Below are 18806 nucleotides of genomic sequence, written 5' to 3'. Positions count from 1 at the left end.
CTCAAACTCCCAATTTATCCCTTCCAACCCTCTTCCTTCCTGGTAACCATAAGTTTGTTTTCTATGTGAGTCTGTTTCTGTTTTATAAATAAGTTATTTGTGTCATATTTTAGATTCCACATATGAGTGATCTCATATGGTATTTTACTTTCTCTTTCTGGCTTACTTCACTTAGAATGACGTTCTCTAGGTCAATCCATGTTGCTTTAAGTGACATTATTTCATTCTCTTTTATGGCTGAGTAATATTCCATTGTGTGTGTGTGTGTGTGTGTGTGTATACATACGTGTATACCACATCTTCTTTACCTAGTCATCTGTCTATGACAGAAAGTGCAGAAGCTAAGTGGGGAGCTCACTGACTGGCGAGTGATTAGAGCCAACAGGTGGCTGTGACTGGTGATCCTTGAGCTCCTGTGTCCCAACCTTGAGGTGTTTAGAGGCTTAGAATGTGGGCTGTCTTGGCGTCAGGGCACTGGAACCACCACCGCCTGACATCCTTCTTTGATTAATTTAACGCTAACAAGTCCCACGCTGGTGGTGATGCTTCTGAGGGCCACTCTTTTAGAACCACTGCCCCAGACCGCCAGGCCCCCTAGAAAGTTGGCCAGTATTACAGCTGCTGAACTTCCGCTGGGTTCCATCCTGTCCTCAAGCACAACTATCCTACTGGGCGTGGAGCTAACGGAATAAACTAGCCTTACTGCTCCTAGTATTATTTTCACTCTTAATGCAGTAAAACCCCACCCTACGATATGCAGGGGTCAGGGAGGAAAAAAAGAGTTAAAATGAGCCCTTGCATTTAGGCTGAGTTGCTGAAATGACTGGGAAGGGCCTACCGGAGGCTGGCAGGGATTCTCAGGTCCGGGGACCCTGGAAAACCACATCACTGCCACCAGCTCAGCGGGCCCCGTGCCACCTGGTGGGGGTCATTTGCTTTATCATTTTCCAGATTTGCTGAAATTCTGGCTCCTCTAGCTGTTAGCAGCGTTGGAAAGTGCAGCGGGGCTGTGTCAAGGAAGAAATAAAAATGGACTTGGTAAAGCAGCACCTCCTCCCTGTGTACTTAGATGTTGTGCAAATAAACTGCCCGTATTCTTCCCTGGTACAAAGTTTTAAAAAGCATTCTCATTAGGCAGTGCTTTAATTTATACTTTAGGACAGAACCCAAATACCAGTAATTTTAAATTAGAAAGCTTGCTCAGTTTCATCTCGCTAGAATGGTGTTTTTCACAGAAATGGTGAATTTCACAGAAACGATGTCTGCATCAATTTAGACTCGAATTTGGAGGTCTTTTCAGAAAGACCTTGTTGTATATTTCTGAGTGAATAACAGTGTTTCTGTTCACTTCCTTCTATAGTTGAGGGATTTGGACAAGGGACCAAAGGCCGACGTCAGTAAGCAGGTGCCAGAGACCCAGCGATCCTGGAAAGGGTGAGCGAGGTCGGAGGCGCTAAGATTTGCGAAGCTGGTTTTGCAGTATTTGCGGGTGAAGGGAGTCTGCGAGCTGGGCAGGGCAGGGGGCTGGCGGGGAAAGAGGCCTCCCCGCCCTCCCTGCTGCTTCTGGGACCTTCCACCAGCTCCACGGAGACCGCCTGGAGAGACGTGTCCTCTTAAAACTGAGCACCAAGGGGGCACCTCTTAATCCCACCCCTCCACCCCAACTGTAGTGTTTGTGTGTGTTGGGGGGGGGGTCCAGGGGTGGACACTGGACACGTGGCCTGCAAGCATAAGTACACATTATTTTTATAAAGCTGGGCAGGGGAGCCCCGATGCTATGTTCATTTGTGCAGATTATTGCTTTTCTATCACAAAGTCTTGTGAACTGGTACTGAATTTCATTCAGCATCCCAAGGAATAAATTAGCATTTGCCCTTTCAGGACAACTTGGTTACAGCGAGATTTCGATCCTGCCTTGTTAACCCACTTCTCATTCCTGGGGCTTCCAAAGCGTATATTCACACTTTGTATATAAACCTGAAAACACAAAAATACGGATGAACATTTTATGAAGTCTGTAGAATTTCTGCTGGTGCCGGGTATCGTGTGCAGTAATGTGATCGTCCGGGAGAGGGCGCGGTGGTTCTGCGCTGACTCGTGTGCGGGAGGGTGAATTCCTGCGTGGTCCCTGCGAGGGTTTATAAAGGGAGGTGGCGGTCTGATACCCCTTTACGCTTCACTTCTCCTTAAAACGCTGCTGAGATGAGGAAGGGACAGCTTCGGGGCTTCTATTGTCTGGAACTAAAAGGAGTCTTTACAGATGATTTGATTTATCCCTGTCAGCCCCACCAGTATTTTTCTATTTGAGGCTCAGCCACTTCATCAAAATGCTCCTTAGATTGAAGAATCTATAAACCCAGTTTTTAAGGGTTTCTTTCCCCCCCCAGAGCCAGCTTTACCACTGCGGGTGGATTCAGTGTGAACCTTTTGTCGCCGAGGGCTCTTTCATCCACTTGCAACATTTAGGAAATTCGACCTGTAATACAGCTGCCCTCCGGCACCACCCTGGCCTTTTTATTTGGTCGTATTGAACACTGAGGTGATTCAAGAAATAGCTATTAAAGCAAAAGGTGCTGTTGCCAAATGCTAAGTTCTATTTCATAATCACACAGATTATTCAGATTATCATTACAATAAATCAGTAACAAAACGAAATTTTAAAAATCAATCTTTCACATGTCTGACGTGAGGTTTTCGTAAAAGCCAAGATGCGCCGACTGAAATCTTCTCACTACGATGTTAATTAAAAACAGATTCTAGATTGAAGCATCTGGCCTTCCCCGCCCTTCATTACTAAAATTTCTCCATTATTTACTTAGAATAATACATAGTTTGATGAAAAAGCAAGTGCAGGATGAGGTATGAATGGTTAACTAGCTCTAACAGACCCTATAAGGGAAACTGTGATAACTGGCCAGTAAAAGCAGAGAACGGATGTGTTTGTAAAGAAAACATTTGTTTCTCTAAAATGTTGAAGAACCTTTCTGGAAGATGGTGATCAGACTTTAAATACTGTGCTCTCTTACAAATGAGATTATAGGACCTTCATGGTGAGAGCAGAAGGGAAGTTAGGAAGTTTCAGTGATTACATCAGGAACTGCACTTGACAGTGAGGAGCAGAGTCCTGAGAAATTGTGGCTCAGTCACAGGGCTTTGCTTCCGACCAAATGAGTGGCGTCCCCAGGTGGGCGATGGCTGATGGGCTCAACTTTGCCTCAAGGTTGCAAGGTGACTGCTGGGACTCCTGCCATTAATTAGGAATTCCAGGTAACAAAGAAGAGAACAGGAAGGAAAGGAGGAGGGGCAATCCCAGTAAATAGCCACTCACATCTTGTCGCTGGGATGCAGTCCCTGCCCATCTTTGCCAGGAAGGCTGGAAAGCGGCTTTAGCTGGTACAGTGCCAAGCCTCTTGGGCTTAGTCTGTTAACGAAGGAGGAGAGGAGTGCACACTCCTCCGAACCTCTCATCACGCCTCTGCCGCTTACGGAGACGAGGCCGCTGGGTCCAGAGAGACTGAGCGGCTTCACTGTGACTCAGAGCTGGTGGCAGAGCCAGGACTTTGTGAAGTGTGCTGTGTGCCCTCTTGTCATCAAATGAGTTGTGTGTCGGGGGGTGCACGTGTCAGGTGGGGTAAGGAAGGAGGGGGTCTTCTGAAGCTCTAAGGATTTTGCTTTAGAAAGACCGTAAGAATGTAAAGAATCAGGGATGACTGAAGTAATTACTTGTGACTGAAATAAGAGCATAGGGATGTGATTTTCCTATAGAAATATGCAAAAAAGACACAAACCCTAACATGAGAATAAAGTGACAGATCCAGCTGTCAAGGCATCAAAACTTCGCTGGAGAGTCTATCTCTTCAAGTAAATAGTGGGCACATTTCCGCATAGAATCCCTGATTTCTGATTATAAAAATCACAGCCCTCCGCCTCTCGCAGACTGCGGCAGCAGCCCTCAACTGCCAGTGGGGTGTGACTCAGGGACGGTGACTGGGACAATGGCGGCAACAGAAAAGCGAGACTGCTCTGAAAAGGGGCTTCAGCTGTTTTCCCTCCCATCGCCTGGAGGATGAAATGCATCTTCTAGAGGAGCTGTGAACAGATGTTGACTCTTCCCCCGATATCACTCAGCCCATTCAAATTCTTGTTAAATTTGCACGTTCATGAATGCAACACTGTTTCAGGTTACGTTTGAGTCCGAGAAGAGACTGTGCATCACTACTTATAACCTAGGACCACAGAGGAGTGGTGGGCAGAAACCTGAGCGGAGATGTTTTCTGAAAGCTGTATGAAATTGAAACTGTCCCCTTCATGTTACACACAAGGCAACTACAGGCTTGCAAACCTGAAATGACCTGGTGTAATTCACCTGGAAATAGGAAAATCTTTTTGTTTTCATTTTAATATATTTTTAAGTAATTTTTAATATATTTTATATTTTTAATATATATATTTTATATAACACCACAGGTTATGATTTTAGATCTTTTCAAACATGAAGACGTACTTGAATATTGTGGTGTCACCTAAAACTGCAGCTCTTTAACGTCTTCCCTCCAGTCACCATCTAGCTCTGCCTGGGGTATGAATGCGAGCAGTTTCCCAGGTGGAGATTCAGTTTTTGTGTGGTTCCTTTGTGATTGCAGTGGGAGAAGCTGCAGATGACCACGAGCGAGAGGAGGAAGATATTCTGCTCTGTCACGTTCCACGTCATCGCCATCACCTGCGTGGTCTGGTCTTTGTACGTGCTGATAGATCGGACGGCGGAGGAAATCAAGCAAGGCAACGACAATGGTAAGAGCGTGTCTCCTTTCCCTCTCTCTCTCTCTCTCTCTCTCTCTCTCTCGCAGTCTACAAGGGTGCCTCGAGATGGGCAGGGGGGCTATTTCCCGGTGCGTGTAGGATGCACCAGCAAAACCCAGGACTGGTGATGGAGTCTCCTCCAGTTTTGTTACTGATTAACACTCTGCTGTAAAACACTGAACATACGGGGACCCGCGCTGAGAAGCAAGATTTATCAAGTCCTTGTAAACACTAGCAGACAGATGTCAAACAGCACTTCAGGCTTTAGTGGCATCTGTGTATTTTAAAGGATACCCTATAGCCTGTAGGATAAGGATCAGGTTCTGCCTGATATGAAAAGGCAAACAGCTGTAAAAATGGAAGGTTTTCATTTTATTGAATTCACCTTAGTCATGGCTTCCTTTGAAGTGGTAAGGAGAGAGCCTGCTGTAGCTTATTAATTAGGACTCTGTAACCTGACGGAGTGGATGAACGCTGCAGGTTGAAAGTTTTGCCATGCTAAGTTTGGTAGTGAAGGATGGTGTCGAGTCCACAATGAAAGATGTTTTAAAATCATGAAGGCGCATTGTAGCATTTTAAATGGACAAGGCATTCAAGACAGAAGCAAAAGTAGCTTGTTTATCGTCACTGCTGACGGTACCAGCTGTTTCTCATCAGGCCCTACCAGCCTCAGCGAACAGCCTCAACCACAGCTGGTGAACCGGTGAGGAACACTCCCCTGGCCTCTCCCTGGGGCGGGGGGATGTATATTACGTGAAAACCACTGGTGCATTTGGAGGGAGTTGTTGTTCAGATGGTAACAGTGTATGTTTGCTCAACCCTCAAAAAAAAGAAAATGAAAGAAAAAAAAAAAAGATGAGAGGCAGTGAAGGAAAGAAGGGAGAGTCTTCAAAGGGAGGGGTTTGTTTCCTGTTTCTCCATCTGGATTCACAAAGGCAGCGGGGAGAGCACCCCATTCTTGTCCCCCTGCCCCGGAGCAGAACCAAGCTGGGCTCAAAAGGACCAGGACTCCAGACCCAGTGGGATGTGGTTTATGTAGCCGGAGTGTGTGTGTGGCAGGGGGTTTGGGGTGGGCGGTGGGTGACGGCGTTGCAGACCCCGCTGTCCTCTCCTGGAAGGGAACGAAAGCACTGTGGCTAGAAAAACAGGTGTGTGGGGGGTTTAATTTTTGCATCAATATTAATTCATTTATGTACAATTTATACCAAACTATCTTGTTTACAACTATACTATGCGTTGTTCCTGAGATGCTGGATTTTAAATGTCTATCACACCCCTACTAAACAAGTTTCTTCAGGATAGAAACTTTTTTTTTTTTCTAAGCCCACATCCCCTAGAGTTACAGGTACTGGCTCAAGCCACATAACACAAAGTACACCACAGACACTGCGATCGTGTGTCTACTGCAGAACAGAGGCGTCCCGCCACCTCCCCCCTCCCCACACCCAGCCTGCCACCTGCGGACTCCTGTTTCCTTGCAGTCCAGAGCAGACCTGGTGGCCACACTGTCTGTCTCCATGTCCAGTCCAGCATTCCGTGTCTAAGGATCATGAACTTGCCCCGGCGCAGGAGTGCCCTCTCCCGGTGGCCGCCCCGCCTGGATCAGGCTGTCCCAGCCTGCAGGGCCCCTCTGTTCCCTCTCCCGGCACAGGCGAGGGAAAAGAAGGTGAAGGCACCCCTCCCTCCCCAACAGAACCACAGGAAGCAACCTCACATGGTCCATGGGCAGGCGGTGCAGAACCTCTCTCTTATTTAGCCAATCCCACTTCTGACACGTGCGTGAACAACACTCATTTATCCTACAGTGGACGTGACTGTCTCAGCTGCAGCCAAGTCTCTCCAGAACCCGAGAAACCCACAGACCCAACCTCCTTCCACACCCTCCCCCCGACCCTGGTTCTACCAGGGCAAACGTATGTCTTCAGATGTCATTTCTGTGATGGCAAGCTGCCCCCCCACATTCACCTCTGGCTCCTCCTGCACCCCAGTCGCACCTCCACCTACCTCCGGAACCTTCCCACGTAGAGGTCTGTCAGGCACTCAAACTCAGTGTCCAGTCCATAACCTACCATCACCTCCCACTCCAACACCTGCAGGAAAGGCACTGCTAACCCCCGTGACCCAATCCAACCCAGCTTCCATCCCGCATACCCCAGCCCACCCACGTCCACCTACGTCAATCACATGGTATTCGGTCTGCCGCACACACGTCTGGAACCCCTCCCCACTGCCACCTGCCGTGTGCACACTGTCACAACTTCTACTCAAAAACGGCAACTGCTCCTTAATTTTAGGCTTCCTCCAGTTTCGCCCACCTTCGACCCACAACCAATAACGCTGTCGCAGCAAATTTACAAACACACATCTGACCGCATTCTGTCCCTATGTACTCATCATTCTTGAAATGACTCTGTATGGGGGCCCTGCTGACCCCATCACCTGCGGCTGGCTCTGCTGAGCATCCCTTCAGCCCCCAAATTTGCTTCTAGACCCTGCTCGGCTTTTCTGTACGTGAACATTTCCTCCCAGCTGCTCGTGTGCACCTCTGCATACTCCTCACACAAACATGTTACATCACACACCTCCCCGACCCCACTCAGCCTTCACACTTGACCTTGAACATCACTCCCTCCAGGAAACCTAGCTCAGCTCCCTGAGCCAGAAGGACTTGCCACCTCAATGGCTCCCAAACCAGCAGCATCTGCATCACCTGGGCACTTGTCGGAAATGCAGACCCTTGGCCTCTCCCCAGCTCAGACCTGTGAATCAGAGGCCCTGGGGTGGGGCCCAGCACTGGGAGTGGAAACAGCCAGCAGGTGACCCCCACGCCCTCTCAGAGAGCACATGCTCATCCTGCACTCTCCCCACCTTTGATCACCCAGAGAATCACCTGTGCAGTTTCGACACCACTACAAAGCCTGGGTTTTTATTTATTCTTTTAGAGATATTAATACTTTGATTTATTTTTCAGTGGAGGTCCTGGGGATTGAACCCAGGGCCTCACGCATGCTAAGCATGCGCTCTACCCCTGAGCTGTACACCACCACCCCTGCCCAGCCCCATCCCGAGGTTTAGGGTTAATTAGCCCTTACTCAGTTGTTGTGCAGTCATGCTGAGCAGCTCTGCCCTACCAGGAATAGTATCAGGCGTTACTGTAATTGCTCATTTAATTGTCCATCTCCCTCACGAGCAGACGGGGCTCAGAGCAGGGCCGGCCGTGCCTGTCGGGTTCAGCAGCACATCCCTGGCGCCGAGCCAAGTGTCCGGGACCCAGCAAGGGGCTCAGTCAGTGTGGAAGGAGTGGCACGATCTTTTCCACCTTTACTGTTCTTCTAGACTTGTTCTTCAGAGTATTTTTTCCTTTCTCAGTTTTGGGTGGATACAGGATTTCAGACCACAGTCCCCAATGTACTGTCGCTCAGGTTCCTAGTCACAGTTCCCAACAGAAGCCTGAATGACAAAGGCGAGCTTTCTGACGTCTCTGTCTACATCTCCCTCCCTCTCTCTCTCTTATCTTTCCATGTGTCTAGACACACAGTATATAGGGTCAACTTTCTACCATATATTTTTACAAATTATTTTCAGTTTCTTGAAAGCAAGTGAAGGTGAGGTAACTTTCATCTTTGGTGTTCAGAGCCCCTGAGTTAGGAAGCACGATCTCTATCAAGAAGTGGTCCCGGGGCTGTTCCTACAGCCCCTTGCAGGTGGGACAAATCCAGACTTGGGTAACGTCAAATGGGACCGTGGTGACTTTCGTGGAAGTTTTTTCGGTAAAAGTCTCCCTGTGCTTATGTTCGGATTGTCTTTAACACCTGACTGCCCACAGCGCACATCTCTGGGAAGCGGGGGCATCTGTCTGAGTTGTCATTGTCACCCTCCTTTGGCATTGGAACTGCGAGAGCAGACCCTGAACTTGCTTTTAAAGTTTTTGGGAAAAAAACTGCATAATTTAAAAGTCAAAATATTTTAAATGCATCTTGAAAACCTTCAGAAACATTTGAGAAGGAAATTGCCATTCTTTAACCAGAGTGGAGGTTGAATATAAAACAGCCACATCTTCTGAGCTGTAATAACTGTAGGAAAAAGTCCTTGGTATGTTTTTCACCGGCTGTCCTTTCAGATTAAATATGCGTCATGCCCCACATCCCTCTCGTTCTGTTACCTGTGATGACAAAACAAAAGACAAATGCGTGGCTCTTAAAACTTTAACACCCTAAATTACCCATGTTGCCAACTCTAACTAGGGGCAGAGGGGGCAAGGGGGCAAGGGGGGTAATCACTCCTCCTGCCTTATCTTTACATATTCTGGCAGAATGCTCCGGGACACCCTGCGGGTTGAAATCAAATCATAAAAATACAGACCAAGAAAATGGAACAATTCCTCCTGTCTATTAAAGAGGCTGTAGGCGCAGATGTTAAGGCTGCCCCAGGGCCATTTAAATGAATTCACCACGAGGACCAGCACAGCAAGTTGATTCTGTTCCCGTCTGACTCCCTCGAGGGCCTCAGAGCACGTCCAGGGCTGGGCAGCCCTGCTGGACGTTGAAGTGGGCCTAGGGAGTGTGTTAAAAATCACTTCCCTGCGATCCACAGAATACTTTCCTTTTCAGCACTGTTGGATAAGCATTCCTTTTTTTAACGTAACTGCATGCGCTGTTATTGTTCACAATCCAAACGTGGTAAGCACCAACCCCGCTAGAGGTCAGGGGTTGGGGGTCTGCTTCTGCCTTGGTCGTGGGCCAGATACCTTGAGTAGATAACTAATCACCCTGCAGCTCGCTTTTCTCATTTTCTCTAAGTTGGACTGAACATCCTTCAAGGTTTCTTTCTATGATTCATTTTTCAAATACACCATGAACATGAGCTCACATCAGAGAAACTGAAGCGCTGGGTTATACAGATGCTGCACGTGTATCGTCCGTGTTCACGCAGTGACTGTTACTCTTAGAACTAGTTAAGGAAGAGGTTGTTAATATGTTATATGGGGCTATCTCACTGCGCAAAATCTCTATTTTTGAAGGAAACAGCCCTTGAGAAGCCACTGACAACAATAAGGGAGATCCAAGTAAGGTCTGATCTGCAACGAAATTGTAGGCAAGTCTGAATCCTTTAGGATTTGGGTATTTCTTAGCCAGGGAAAGGGGGGTTTCTGGGTGAAAATGAGGAAATAGTGACCATAAAGGAGATGACAGAGCTGGTGGACGTGGTCCTGTTGGTGGACTCGAGCCTCGGGTTCCTGAGGGGAAGGCCCTTTTCCCCAGCACGTGTCTCCTGACTCAGACTCAGTGGAGGGGGCCTTGAGGAAGATGGGCGGGGAGGTTATTTGAAAAAAAAAATTGCAAACTTTACTTTCGTTCATGTTTACCTTTTCGTTCAAGCTCTACAAAGCTACTTTTACCAGAACTTCCTCTTTTCCCTCTGGCTCCTTAGAAAAATCCTGCCTAGATGCAGACTCCCCAAAGCCTACGATGAACTGAATGGCCCGCCTGCCTGCTTTGTCTAAAGGGCTTTCACTCGCTGTCTAAACAGACATCTCTTTACAAACGGTGTCCTGCTTTCTGTGGTTTTGGAAGGACTGCACTTTCGGGCAGATAGAACATAGCACTTAAGATTCACCTAGCGCTAAATCGTGAAGTCTTCCATAGCACATCACTAGACCAGCCTACAGACCATCGGAAGCCTTTCCTGGAAAACCTCTTCGTGTGCCGACTGTCTTGGGATGGCCTGGAAGCTGCTGCAGCCCTCAAGTACCACGTCACACAGAGGCGATCAGACGAAGGGGGTCTGGAAGATGTTATTTTAACTGTCTGCTGAGGCTGCTTGAGAATTTACTGCCCATTCTTGTGAGGCTGGCATGACGATATGGAAAGTGAATGAATCAATTATATTCATCTATTATGAGGGACAAGAGAAGATCCCCATTTCCTTAGAAAATGACGGCTGACCAGAGTATCTGCTCCTCCAGTTCCTGTCCAGCAATTTCCAAGCATCGTCTGTTTCCTGCCCACGGTTAGGAGGTAGGTGTGGGCAGAGTTTCTTCCTAAACCTGCAGAAACTCCTGAAGGAAGACCCCCGGCACAAAGGCAGAGGTAGAGAAGAGAAGTCTATAGAGAAGAGAAGAGATGGTTGCACTGCCTGAAGTTGGATTTTCCAAACTCCCCTTTCGAACTGGCAAGCAGAGACAACTTTGTGCTCTTGGCATTTCCAAGGTCAGGCTCCAGCTTCAAGTATACACGAGTGAGAACAGAGAACTCCTTGGCTCATGCAAGGGGCCCGCGGGGAGCCGGCCCCGTGCCGTCTTCACTGCCTCCCGGGGCTCATTCTCGCTCCATCACAGAACTGACTAGCCCTGCACAACGGAGCATGAAGACCACACGCTCAGTCTAATGAAAGGAAGCAAACGCATCTCACCAAGGAAAGCGACCTTGCAGAGCCCACTTAGCCTCATTTTGGCACCTCCTCTCAAGATGTCCTGATGGTGAGCTTCCCGAGGTAAAATCTTTAACTGCTCAATGATAATTTCTATAAAGAAAACAAACATCCTGTCCACTAGGAAAAAGGCAAAGAGAAAGACCAGGCTGTCTTTGGAAGACGGTCCTCTGGACAGTGGGTTTGTACCCGAGTGGCCTTCGGCTGTGGGGTGGGGGGTACCCTCCAGTCTAAACTTCGTCTAGGGAAACAGCAGGCGCTTGGACTCCCCAAGAACGCAGCAAGGAGGACTGACTTGAGTAGAGAAGACGGACTCAGACACCCTGTGAAAGGAGGCAGGGGAGCAGTCTCCTGGAACTGGAGGAGAAAAAGGCAGCTGGCGACTCCCGGCCCGGATTCTCCGGTATTTTCGTGGTTTCTGGTCACTGTCTCGAAGGAGGGGTGGGGCAAGGGTGGGGTCTTCTTCAGGCTGTCCCAGGGAAGTGCAGTTCCACTGACAAGTCAACGAAGGCTGTCCTGTCTGGTTATGCTGAAAAGACTGAGGCAGCACAATCCAAGTCAGACTTTTAAAAAGCTTTTACTCATCTTTGAAATATGTACTGAGCCAGGCACTGTGGGAAACAAAGACCAAGCAGACGCAGACTGCGCTTGTCAGGATCACGGCAGAGCAGAGCAGAAATCACTGATGGTACAGCGAACTCGCGCCACAAGTGTAAGAAGTCACGTGAAACTGGGGCGAGTGGAAAAGCTTATTTCCAGCAGGAAAGTACTTCTGAGTCAGGTTTTATGGGACAGGCAGACACGCAGAAACAGAGAAGCAAAATCCCAGGCAAGTATCGTGGGCAAAGGTTCAGGAAGAGATCTCCAGGCACTTACAGAACAGTCGGCAGCCCGAGGTTGCAGCCCGAGGGGAACGGGAGCCATAATCCGTGGGGATCAACCTAAAAATGGATGCTAACCACACTTCATCTCCAGCTTGTCTGTGGTTAAAATCCTCCTAAACAAGGAGAAATTACTGCTCAACTGAACAGCCAAGAGTAAAAAGCCTTCTGAATTTGGAGAACTCCAAGATGTCTAATTTGAGTCCTCCCTGCAGAGTCCCCAGTAAAGCTCACGTGGTGGCCTTCTGTGACAGGGCTTGTCGGCCTCGGCACCGCTGACACCGCGGACCGGTAGCTCCTGGTCGGGGGTGCTGTCCTACACCCGGAAGGGTGTCCACAAGCCGCATCACAGGCCTCGATCTCCTGAGTCAGCAGCACCCCACCCAGTCAGGAACTGCCCAATGTGGCCCCAGGAACACAGCCGCCCCCAGCTGAGAACCGCTGGTCCTCAGTGGGTCAGGCCTGTTCTTGCAAGACAGGACGAGGGAGCCAGGGAAGCCCTCTAACACAAGGCAAACAGGGCGGAGTGTTTTGCTTCCAGGAGCATAAAGTAAATGTCACTATTACAAAATGTGGGTAGGATGTTTCTTTCTTTCTACTCTATTCACTATTTTAAGAAAAAGTAAATAAAACCCACAGTAGAATCACTGATTCCCCTAAACTCCAACCCACCCTCCTCTTTTACGTGACAGCCTGTCACGTGAACAAAGGCAGCCATGTCCTCCACGCCACCCCGACGCTGGCAGGAGGTGGACTCGTCAGCGTCACGTACTTAACTGTGTGATTACGCGCGGCCTCACTACTGTTGTACTTACATAATCTCTCGTGAAATGAATAGTTTTAAAAACTGTTTGTAAAAGAAAGTCCATTTCTAGTCATGGTGATGGAAATTAAGATGGAGAATGTCTAAGAGATGGTTCTCAGTAACAAAATAGATTTATAAAACAGATGGCATCCTAAATCGCGTGCTCGTCTGAACTCAGGAATTCTTTCTCTCTGGTGAGATGTGGCAGCTTTTTTTCTTCTTTTAATTTTAAAGGTAATGACGGCGTGGTGGGGGGCCTGTGGGTCCCACACATGCACCTGTTCACTTTACCTTCTTAAAAGGATCTTAACATCTGATTCTTTCACTCGGTATGTTCACTATTCTTCCTTAAGAGATTTAGCTGTCAGGAATCAATGTCGAAGCCGGTCAGTCTCACGTGGTATCTGATGAGCACAGTAGGTCCTTGGTGCTAAGAGGCATGAGAGATGTGGTTGGAGCAGCAGGCGAGAGAACTTCTTCCTGTACAGTGTTGACAATACCTCTAGAATATCTGCAAGCAATTCAGCAGTTCAGGTTCTAATTTTTACTAGTTAAGAATTATTTATTCCTTATCTGTGAAATTCAGCAGGCAGGTGTGGTACTTTGATGGAAATATAGGGGGAAAAAAAACCACCAAACCATTGATGAAAACTTGGTGATAACGTTCTCCCTTGTCTTTCAAAGGTGTCCTTGAATGGCCATTTTGGACAAAACTGGTTGTGGTGGCCATTGGCTTCACAGGAGGGCTGGTCTTCATGTACGTACAGTGCAAAGTCTACGTCCAGCTGTGGCGCAGGCTGAAGGCCTACAACCGCGTCATCTTTGTGCAGAACTGCCCAGACACGGCCAAGAGGCTGGACAAGAACTCGTGCACCGTGAACACGGACGCCAAGGAGGCCGGGGTCGTGCCTGTGTCACAAACGGGAACCAACTCACTGCCATCTGCGGAGGGCGGCCCCCCGGAAGTCATACCGGTGTGACGGGGCCGGCCGGGACTGCGTCCCTGAGAGCACGGTCTGGCCCTCGGCTACCACAGTTGACAGCCGTGATCCTGAGCTCGTCACCCTCTCTCTCTCCTCTCCTCTCCTCTCTCTGACTCATTTGTCCTTACTTTGCTCAAAAAGGAAAGGAGAGGAACCAAGTGACCAGGATCCCACGAAGCAGTTACCAAGTGTGAACAGGAAACTTGGCAGGTCTGCTGGCAAATGACTTCTGACACAATTAATCAAGAACCACTAGCACAAGGGACGCTTTTAGGAAAGGAGGAGACTAAGTGGACAGACCCGAGTCTTCACAGCGCAGGGAGAGTTCACGAGGACAGACTAGAACCGCAACGTCGGTTTCTTCTAGGGCCCCGTACTGTTAACTATCTCATCTGGGAATAACAAACACATTTGGTTTTCAGCTTGAAACTGTCTGCACTATCCCTGAGGCACATCAGAAGCAAACTTGGAAGACGTGCATTTTGATACTCACACTTTTGACAGCTAACAGGTTTTACGGCTATAGTGGAGTCCAGTTGTTCTGACAGACGCATGTTTTTAAAATAGATGCAATACACACTTGGAAGATGTCAGTACTTGGAATTATGTTTAAATCAGCAACGGTAGATTTTTCAGAGATTTTTGGGTTCAGTTAGCTCTGTTAAATACCCACGGAAGTCCTGCACTTCACCTAGTCTCTCTAAACCAGTGCTATCAGACAGAAATATTATGTGACCCACAAATGCAGGGCCACATGTGCAAATTAAATATTTTCTAGTAGCCCCACTAGAAAAAGTAAAAATAGGTGGAATTAATTTTGATACTATATTTTATTTAACACTATATACCCAAGTTATCCTTTAATTATCAATGTAAAAATTATTGAGATATTTTACGTCTTATTTTATGAACCAAGTCCTCAAAATCTAGTATGTATTTTGTCCTTACAGCGTATCTCAATTCAAATTAACCACACTGGATGGTGCAGCCCAAAAATCAGAGACAGAGCCTCTGCTTCGTCTAATGGTTGACTACTTCAAAACGGCAGCTTAATTCATCTTAAATTCAAAATATCACAAATGTTATGATTTTACAGAGCATTAAATTAATCAAATCAAATATCCTGGTTGACGAGTTAGATGAAGTTACTGTTTCTCTGAAGAGTGAAAAAACAAAAGGTACAAAGCAATCGGCCTGTGGCAAAGTTCTGAAATTAACTTATTTGCTACTATGAGGCACTTATGATAGGGAGAATAAAAATTAAATATTTTTAAGTCAAACGTACTGTTTTTTAATCCACATAAGGCATGAAATTGATGGATGAGTAGTCATGACCAAGCATTCAGACTTCACTTTAAAAATCCGACAGTATTTATTTCCTTTGCTCATCTGGGAAGCAAAAACATTCAACAGACTCTGTGATAATAAATTGAGTTGTTTAGGTTTGACAGTTCAGTCGATTATTGTATTCTTTGCATATCCATGTAAAACTGAAGTGTGAGTAATATTGCAGTGAGCTGGATTAATGATTATAAATATAGTGACCTGTCAAAGAAAGATGTCTTACGTATAACAAGGTGATTTACTTTTGTTAGCTGTCCTATTTATTATTGTGAAAAGGCGACCACGATGGACACAGAACCAAAGCCTGGGTATCGCACTGCACAAATCTGGGGATCACACTGATGCACTTTGTAACTGAGGGTGCTTGTTCTTCACAGGTATCATAGGAAAAAGGAAAAAGAAATTACCTTCCACTGAGGAGAAAGAGGCTACAGCATTAGTAGTGGCTGACACTGAATCCCAGTAGTCCCAGTTCCTAGAAATAAAGCAAAGGTCAACAGCGTGAACTGTGTGTGTGTTGGGGGGGGTGGGGGGAGCATGTGTGTGTGTGTGTGTTCCTGTATATACACGAGAAAGACGTCAAGGTGTTCAGTCAGGCAGGAAACAAAAGTTTAAAACCCATCTTCCTTAAAACTTGTTGTAGAAACACGGACTGAAGGCACAGGAAAAACTAGGTTGAGGTAACTAAACTGGACCAAAATTTCTGCACATAATGGTGTAATAAAAAGTATTACGAACCTTAAACAAACTACACTTTGTATGAACTTCTTTCATTTCCATTCTCAAGGTTTAAAGATAAATACACTGATGGATCACGAAGCTTTGGGTGATGGAACCTTGGAACCTCACCCAAGGGACTGACCATGACTCATTTTTTTCTGACAATTTTCCCAAGCATTTTCCTAACCCATTTTTCTTGAGGTTCAGCAATGGCGACATGTGTTTACAAACATTCCCCAGGGAACAAAGTCTAGTCACCAGCAAAAAAACATTGACTTCCATTTTGTTTGCTCTGTAAGGAAAAGGATTATTTATCTGAATTACACCAAAAATACGATTTAAATTCTGTACAAACCTTAGCATAGCTCATTTCACAGCAGGAGATGACCAGCTAAAATCAGGCCTCATTTATTAAGGGATACACTGAACACTAAGAAGTTCTAGGATGAAAAATAAAAACATGCATTACTGTCTTAATAAAAGATGATACCTAAATTCTCAAAATTAACTTGAATGGGCTTTGACTTTCTGGAAATGAGGAAATAATACAGCTCCCTAAGAGATTAAAAACTCAGCATTATTCTGCCCTTCCTCTCACTTTTTTAAATCCTAAACTCCTGAATTTAAATCTGTAAAAGGTTTTCCTGCAATGGCTGCTCATGGTTCAAACAATATGAAATAACTATGTATGTTTAAAACTTGATGTTGATCATTTTCTTTTATATTCTGTGTGGCAACAGTACAGTGAACGGGCTTGGCTCTGAAAGAGCTTTTGTGGACTGGATATGCCTTTCGAAAAAGAAAAACTTCTCTCCGGAATGACAGTATTTTGAAGCACATTTTCTTGCTCATCTAAGAAATAAACTGGAATTGAAACAAAGGAATGAAATTGAAGAATAAACGTACAGCTCTGCTAAAATCTTGGCTTTTTATAATCATGAATCTGTGGTATTATCAATACCACAAAACAGACAATTATGCTGTTAAATTTTTTTTAAAGAACTGTCACTTTTATTGTATAAAATCAAAGATTAAATTGAAATTGTAAAGAAAATGAAATCCAGTTACTGTTTTTTTTTTTTTTTAAGTGAAGCCAAAAAGGCAAATAAGTTCAAATATAAACACAAACAAGACAAAAATGATTCCCAGCCCTGGGATATATAGCGGTGGAGAAACTGAAGGAAGATAGGATGTATATACCCGTCTTCCTTCTCTCTCTCTGTATCTATGTATGAAGGAGTCTTCCCAAGTGCCCAGGGATTCAGTCTCACTCTGAGCTGCTGTTAGATGTGATTACAGAGATGGCCTCATAGTTACATTTATCTTGTTTTGCAGAAGGTCCTAAAATATTTATTTTTGGGCTGGAAAATTAGCTCATTAGAGCAACGACATCACTTAGATATTATGATTGTCATGGAGGGGAGGGGGGAAGACTGGTCCCTCTGCTGGACAGCTCAGCTCTCCCGGCCGAGCCAATGAATATTTTGGAACAAAGCAGAGCTCTTAAAACTTCTAATTACCATTATTGTAGTTGTTACCTGGTGATTGCTTACGACTTACACTTTAATTAAGAAAGATGAGAAACTTTTTTCTTTCCCGACGTCAGCCCAAAGGTGCTATTTTACATATCGACAGCTGACAGGGAGCACTGTTATCTTGGGCTGCAGTGTTTCCTCCACATCTGAAGAAAGCCCATTTGAAACTGCATTAAAACAAACAAGGAAAGACAATTCTACCTGTGTGCAATTTCGGGGACTGAGCATTTGTACTCCTTTTGGTCTTACCTAAGTCTCTTGCATTAACAGTTTACTGTTTTTGTGCATAATGTGTACTAAGAAAAATTAAGGAAAAGAATTACCTGTGAACGACTTTGTACATTAAACAAGTGACCCAAAGCTTTGTTGTGGTTTCTATGCTTTCTGCCTAACTTACCTGGATTTCTGCATTTGTTATCTGTAACAGCCTTGAGTTCTTAAGGTTTTACAATGATCGGAATTTTTAAACAGGGTCTGAACATATTTATAATTCTTTTAAGGCCAACATTTTAGAAAGGAATAAATTAACCCACGACATTTTAGAAAGGAATAAATAGGTGTATTAACAAGGGAAAACCAATGCAAAGAATCTATACAGACTTTCAAACCCTGTTTAAAAAAAAAAACTTTAAGAAAAATCAATGTAATCTAGAGAAGAAAATTTCTTATGAATAAGGCTTGGATATACAAAAAAACATAGCAGCATTTTTCTACCCACAGATAATAACTACTAAGAAAAAGCCTTCGGAATCTATTTCTAATATAAAAGCTTCAGTGCTTAGTGGGGAAAACATCCTGCTCAAAGCCCCAGCTTCCAAGCCTGGATTCAGGGTCAGCAGGCGGCCCAGCCCAGACGCCTGCAGGCCTTTCTATCAACTGCTAACTGTGCCCAAACTGAATATGCGACTCTGCAGGCTTCTCGCACCTCCCAGGTGACAACAAACGCTCAGATCACAGATCACTCATTGTGAGTCCAGCTAACCATCTGAGACTGGGAGCTGTGACAGGGCTACCAGGACAGCAAGTCGGGGGACTCTACCTCAGGGAGAAGGCGATGCAGGCTGCAAAGTCCTGGACCAGGAATGTCCAGGACGCTTCAGCCAGTGAGGAAACAAGCCCTTGTTAGAGTAAGGCCATTCATTACTTACAGAGACAGCAAAAGAAAGACGAACACAGGTGCCCACTCCCCTTGAATCTTGTCCCAAGGAAACAGGCAAAAAGAAAAGGGGCCAGATGACACGACAACACAGCATAAGGAGCGGGGCCAGTCCCACGACACAGCTAAGCAAGTCACAGCCTGTAGGTGCGC

The 18806-nt window shown here is 46.0% G+C and overlaps 1 protein-coding gene and 1 long non-coding RNA gene across 2 annotated transcripts in view; one reads left to right on the top strand and one right to left on the bottom strand.

Annotated features, from left to right (window-relative positions):
- Positions 1 to 17857, top strand: part of MARCHF1 (membrane associated ring-CH-type finger 1) — an 83309-nt gene extending 65452 nt beyond the window's left edge. The window contains exons 3-4 of the mRNA XM_045517068.2: positions 4644 to 4791; positions 13600 to 17857. Of these exons, the coding sequence (XP_045373024.1) occupies positions 4644 to 4791; positions 13600 to 13895 (444 nt within the window). The 3' untranslated portion in view covers positions 13896 to 17857. The remainder of the gene's footprint in view (positions 1 to 4643; positions 4792 to 13599) is intronic.
- Positions 7711 to 10998, bottom strand: LOC141579615 (uncharacterized). The gene is made up of 2 exons (XR_012511347.1): positions 10417 to 10998; positions 7711 to 8962 (listed from the first exon to the last, which is right to left on the bottom strand). It is a non-coding gene; the product is annotated as an uncharacterized LOC141579615 (long non-coding RNA).
- Positions 17858 to 18806: the final 949 nt, after the last annotated feature.

This window comes from Camelus bactrianus, chromosome 2 (assembly GCF_048773025.1).
Source record: "Camelus bactrianus isolate YW-2024 breed Bactrian camel chromosome 2, ASM4877302v1, whole genome shotgun sequence".
NCBI lineage: Eukaryota > Metazoa > Chordata > Mammalia > Artiodactyla > Camelidae > Camelus > Camelus bactrianus.
Note: the sequence above shows the minus strand (reverse complement) of the source record. Positions and strands in the feature narration are given on the sequence as shown.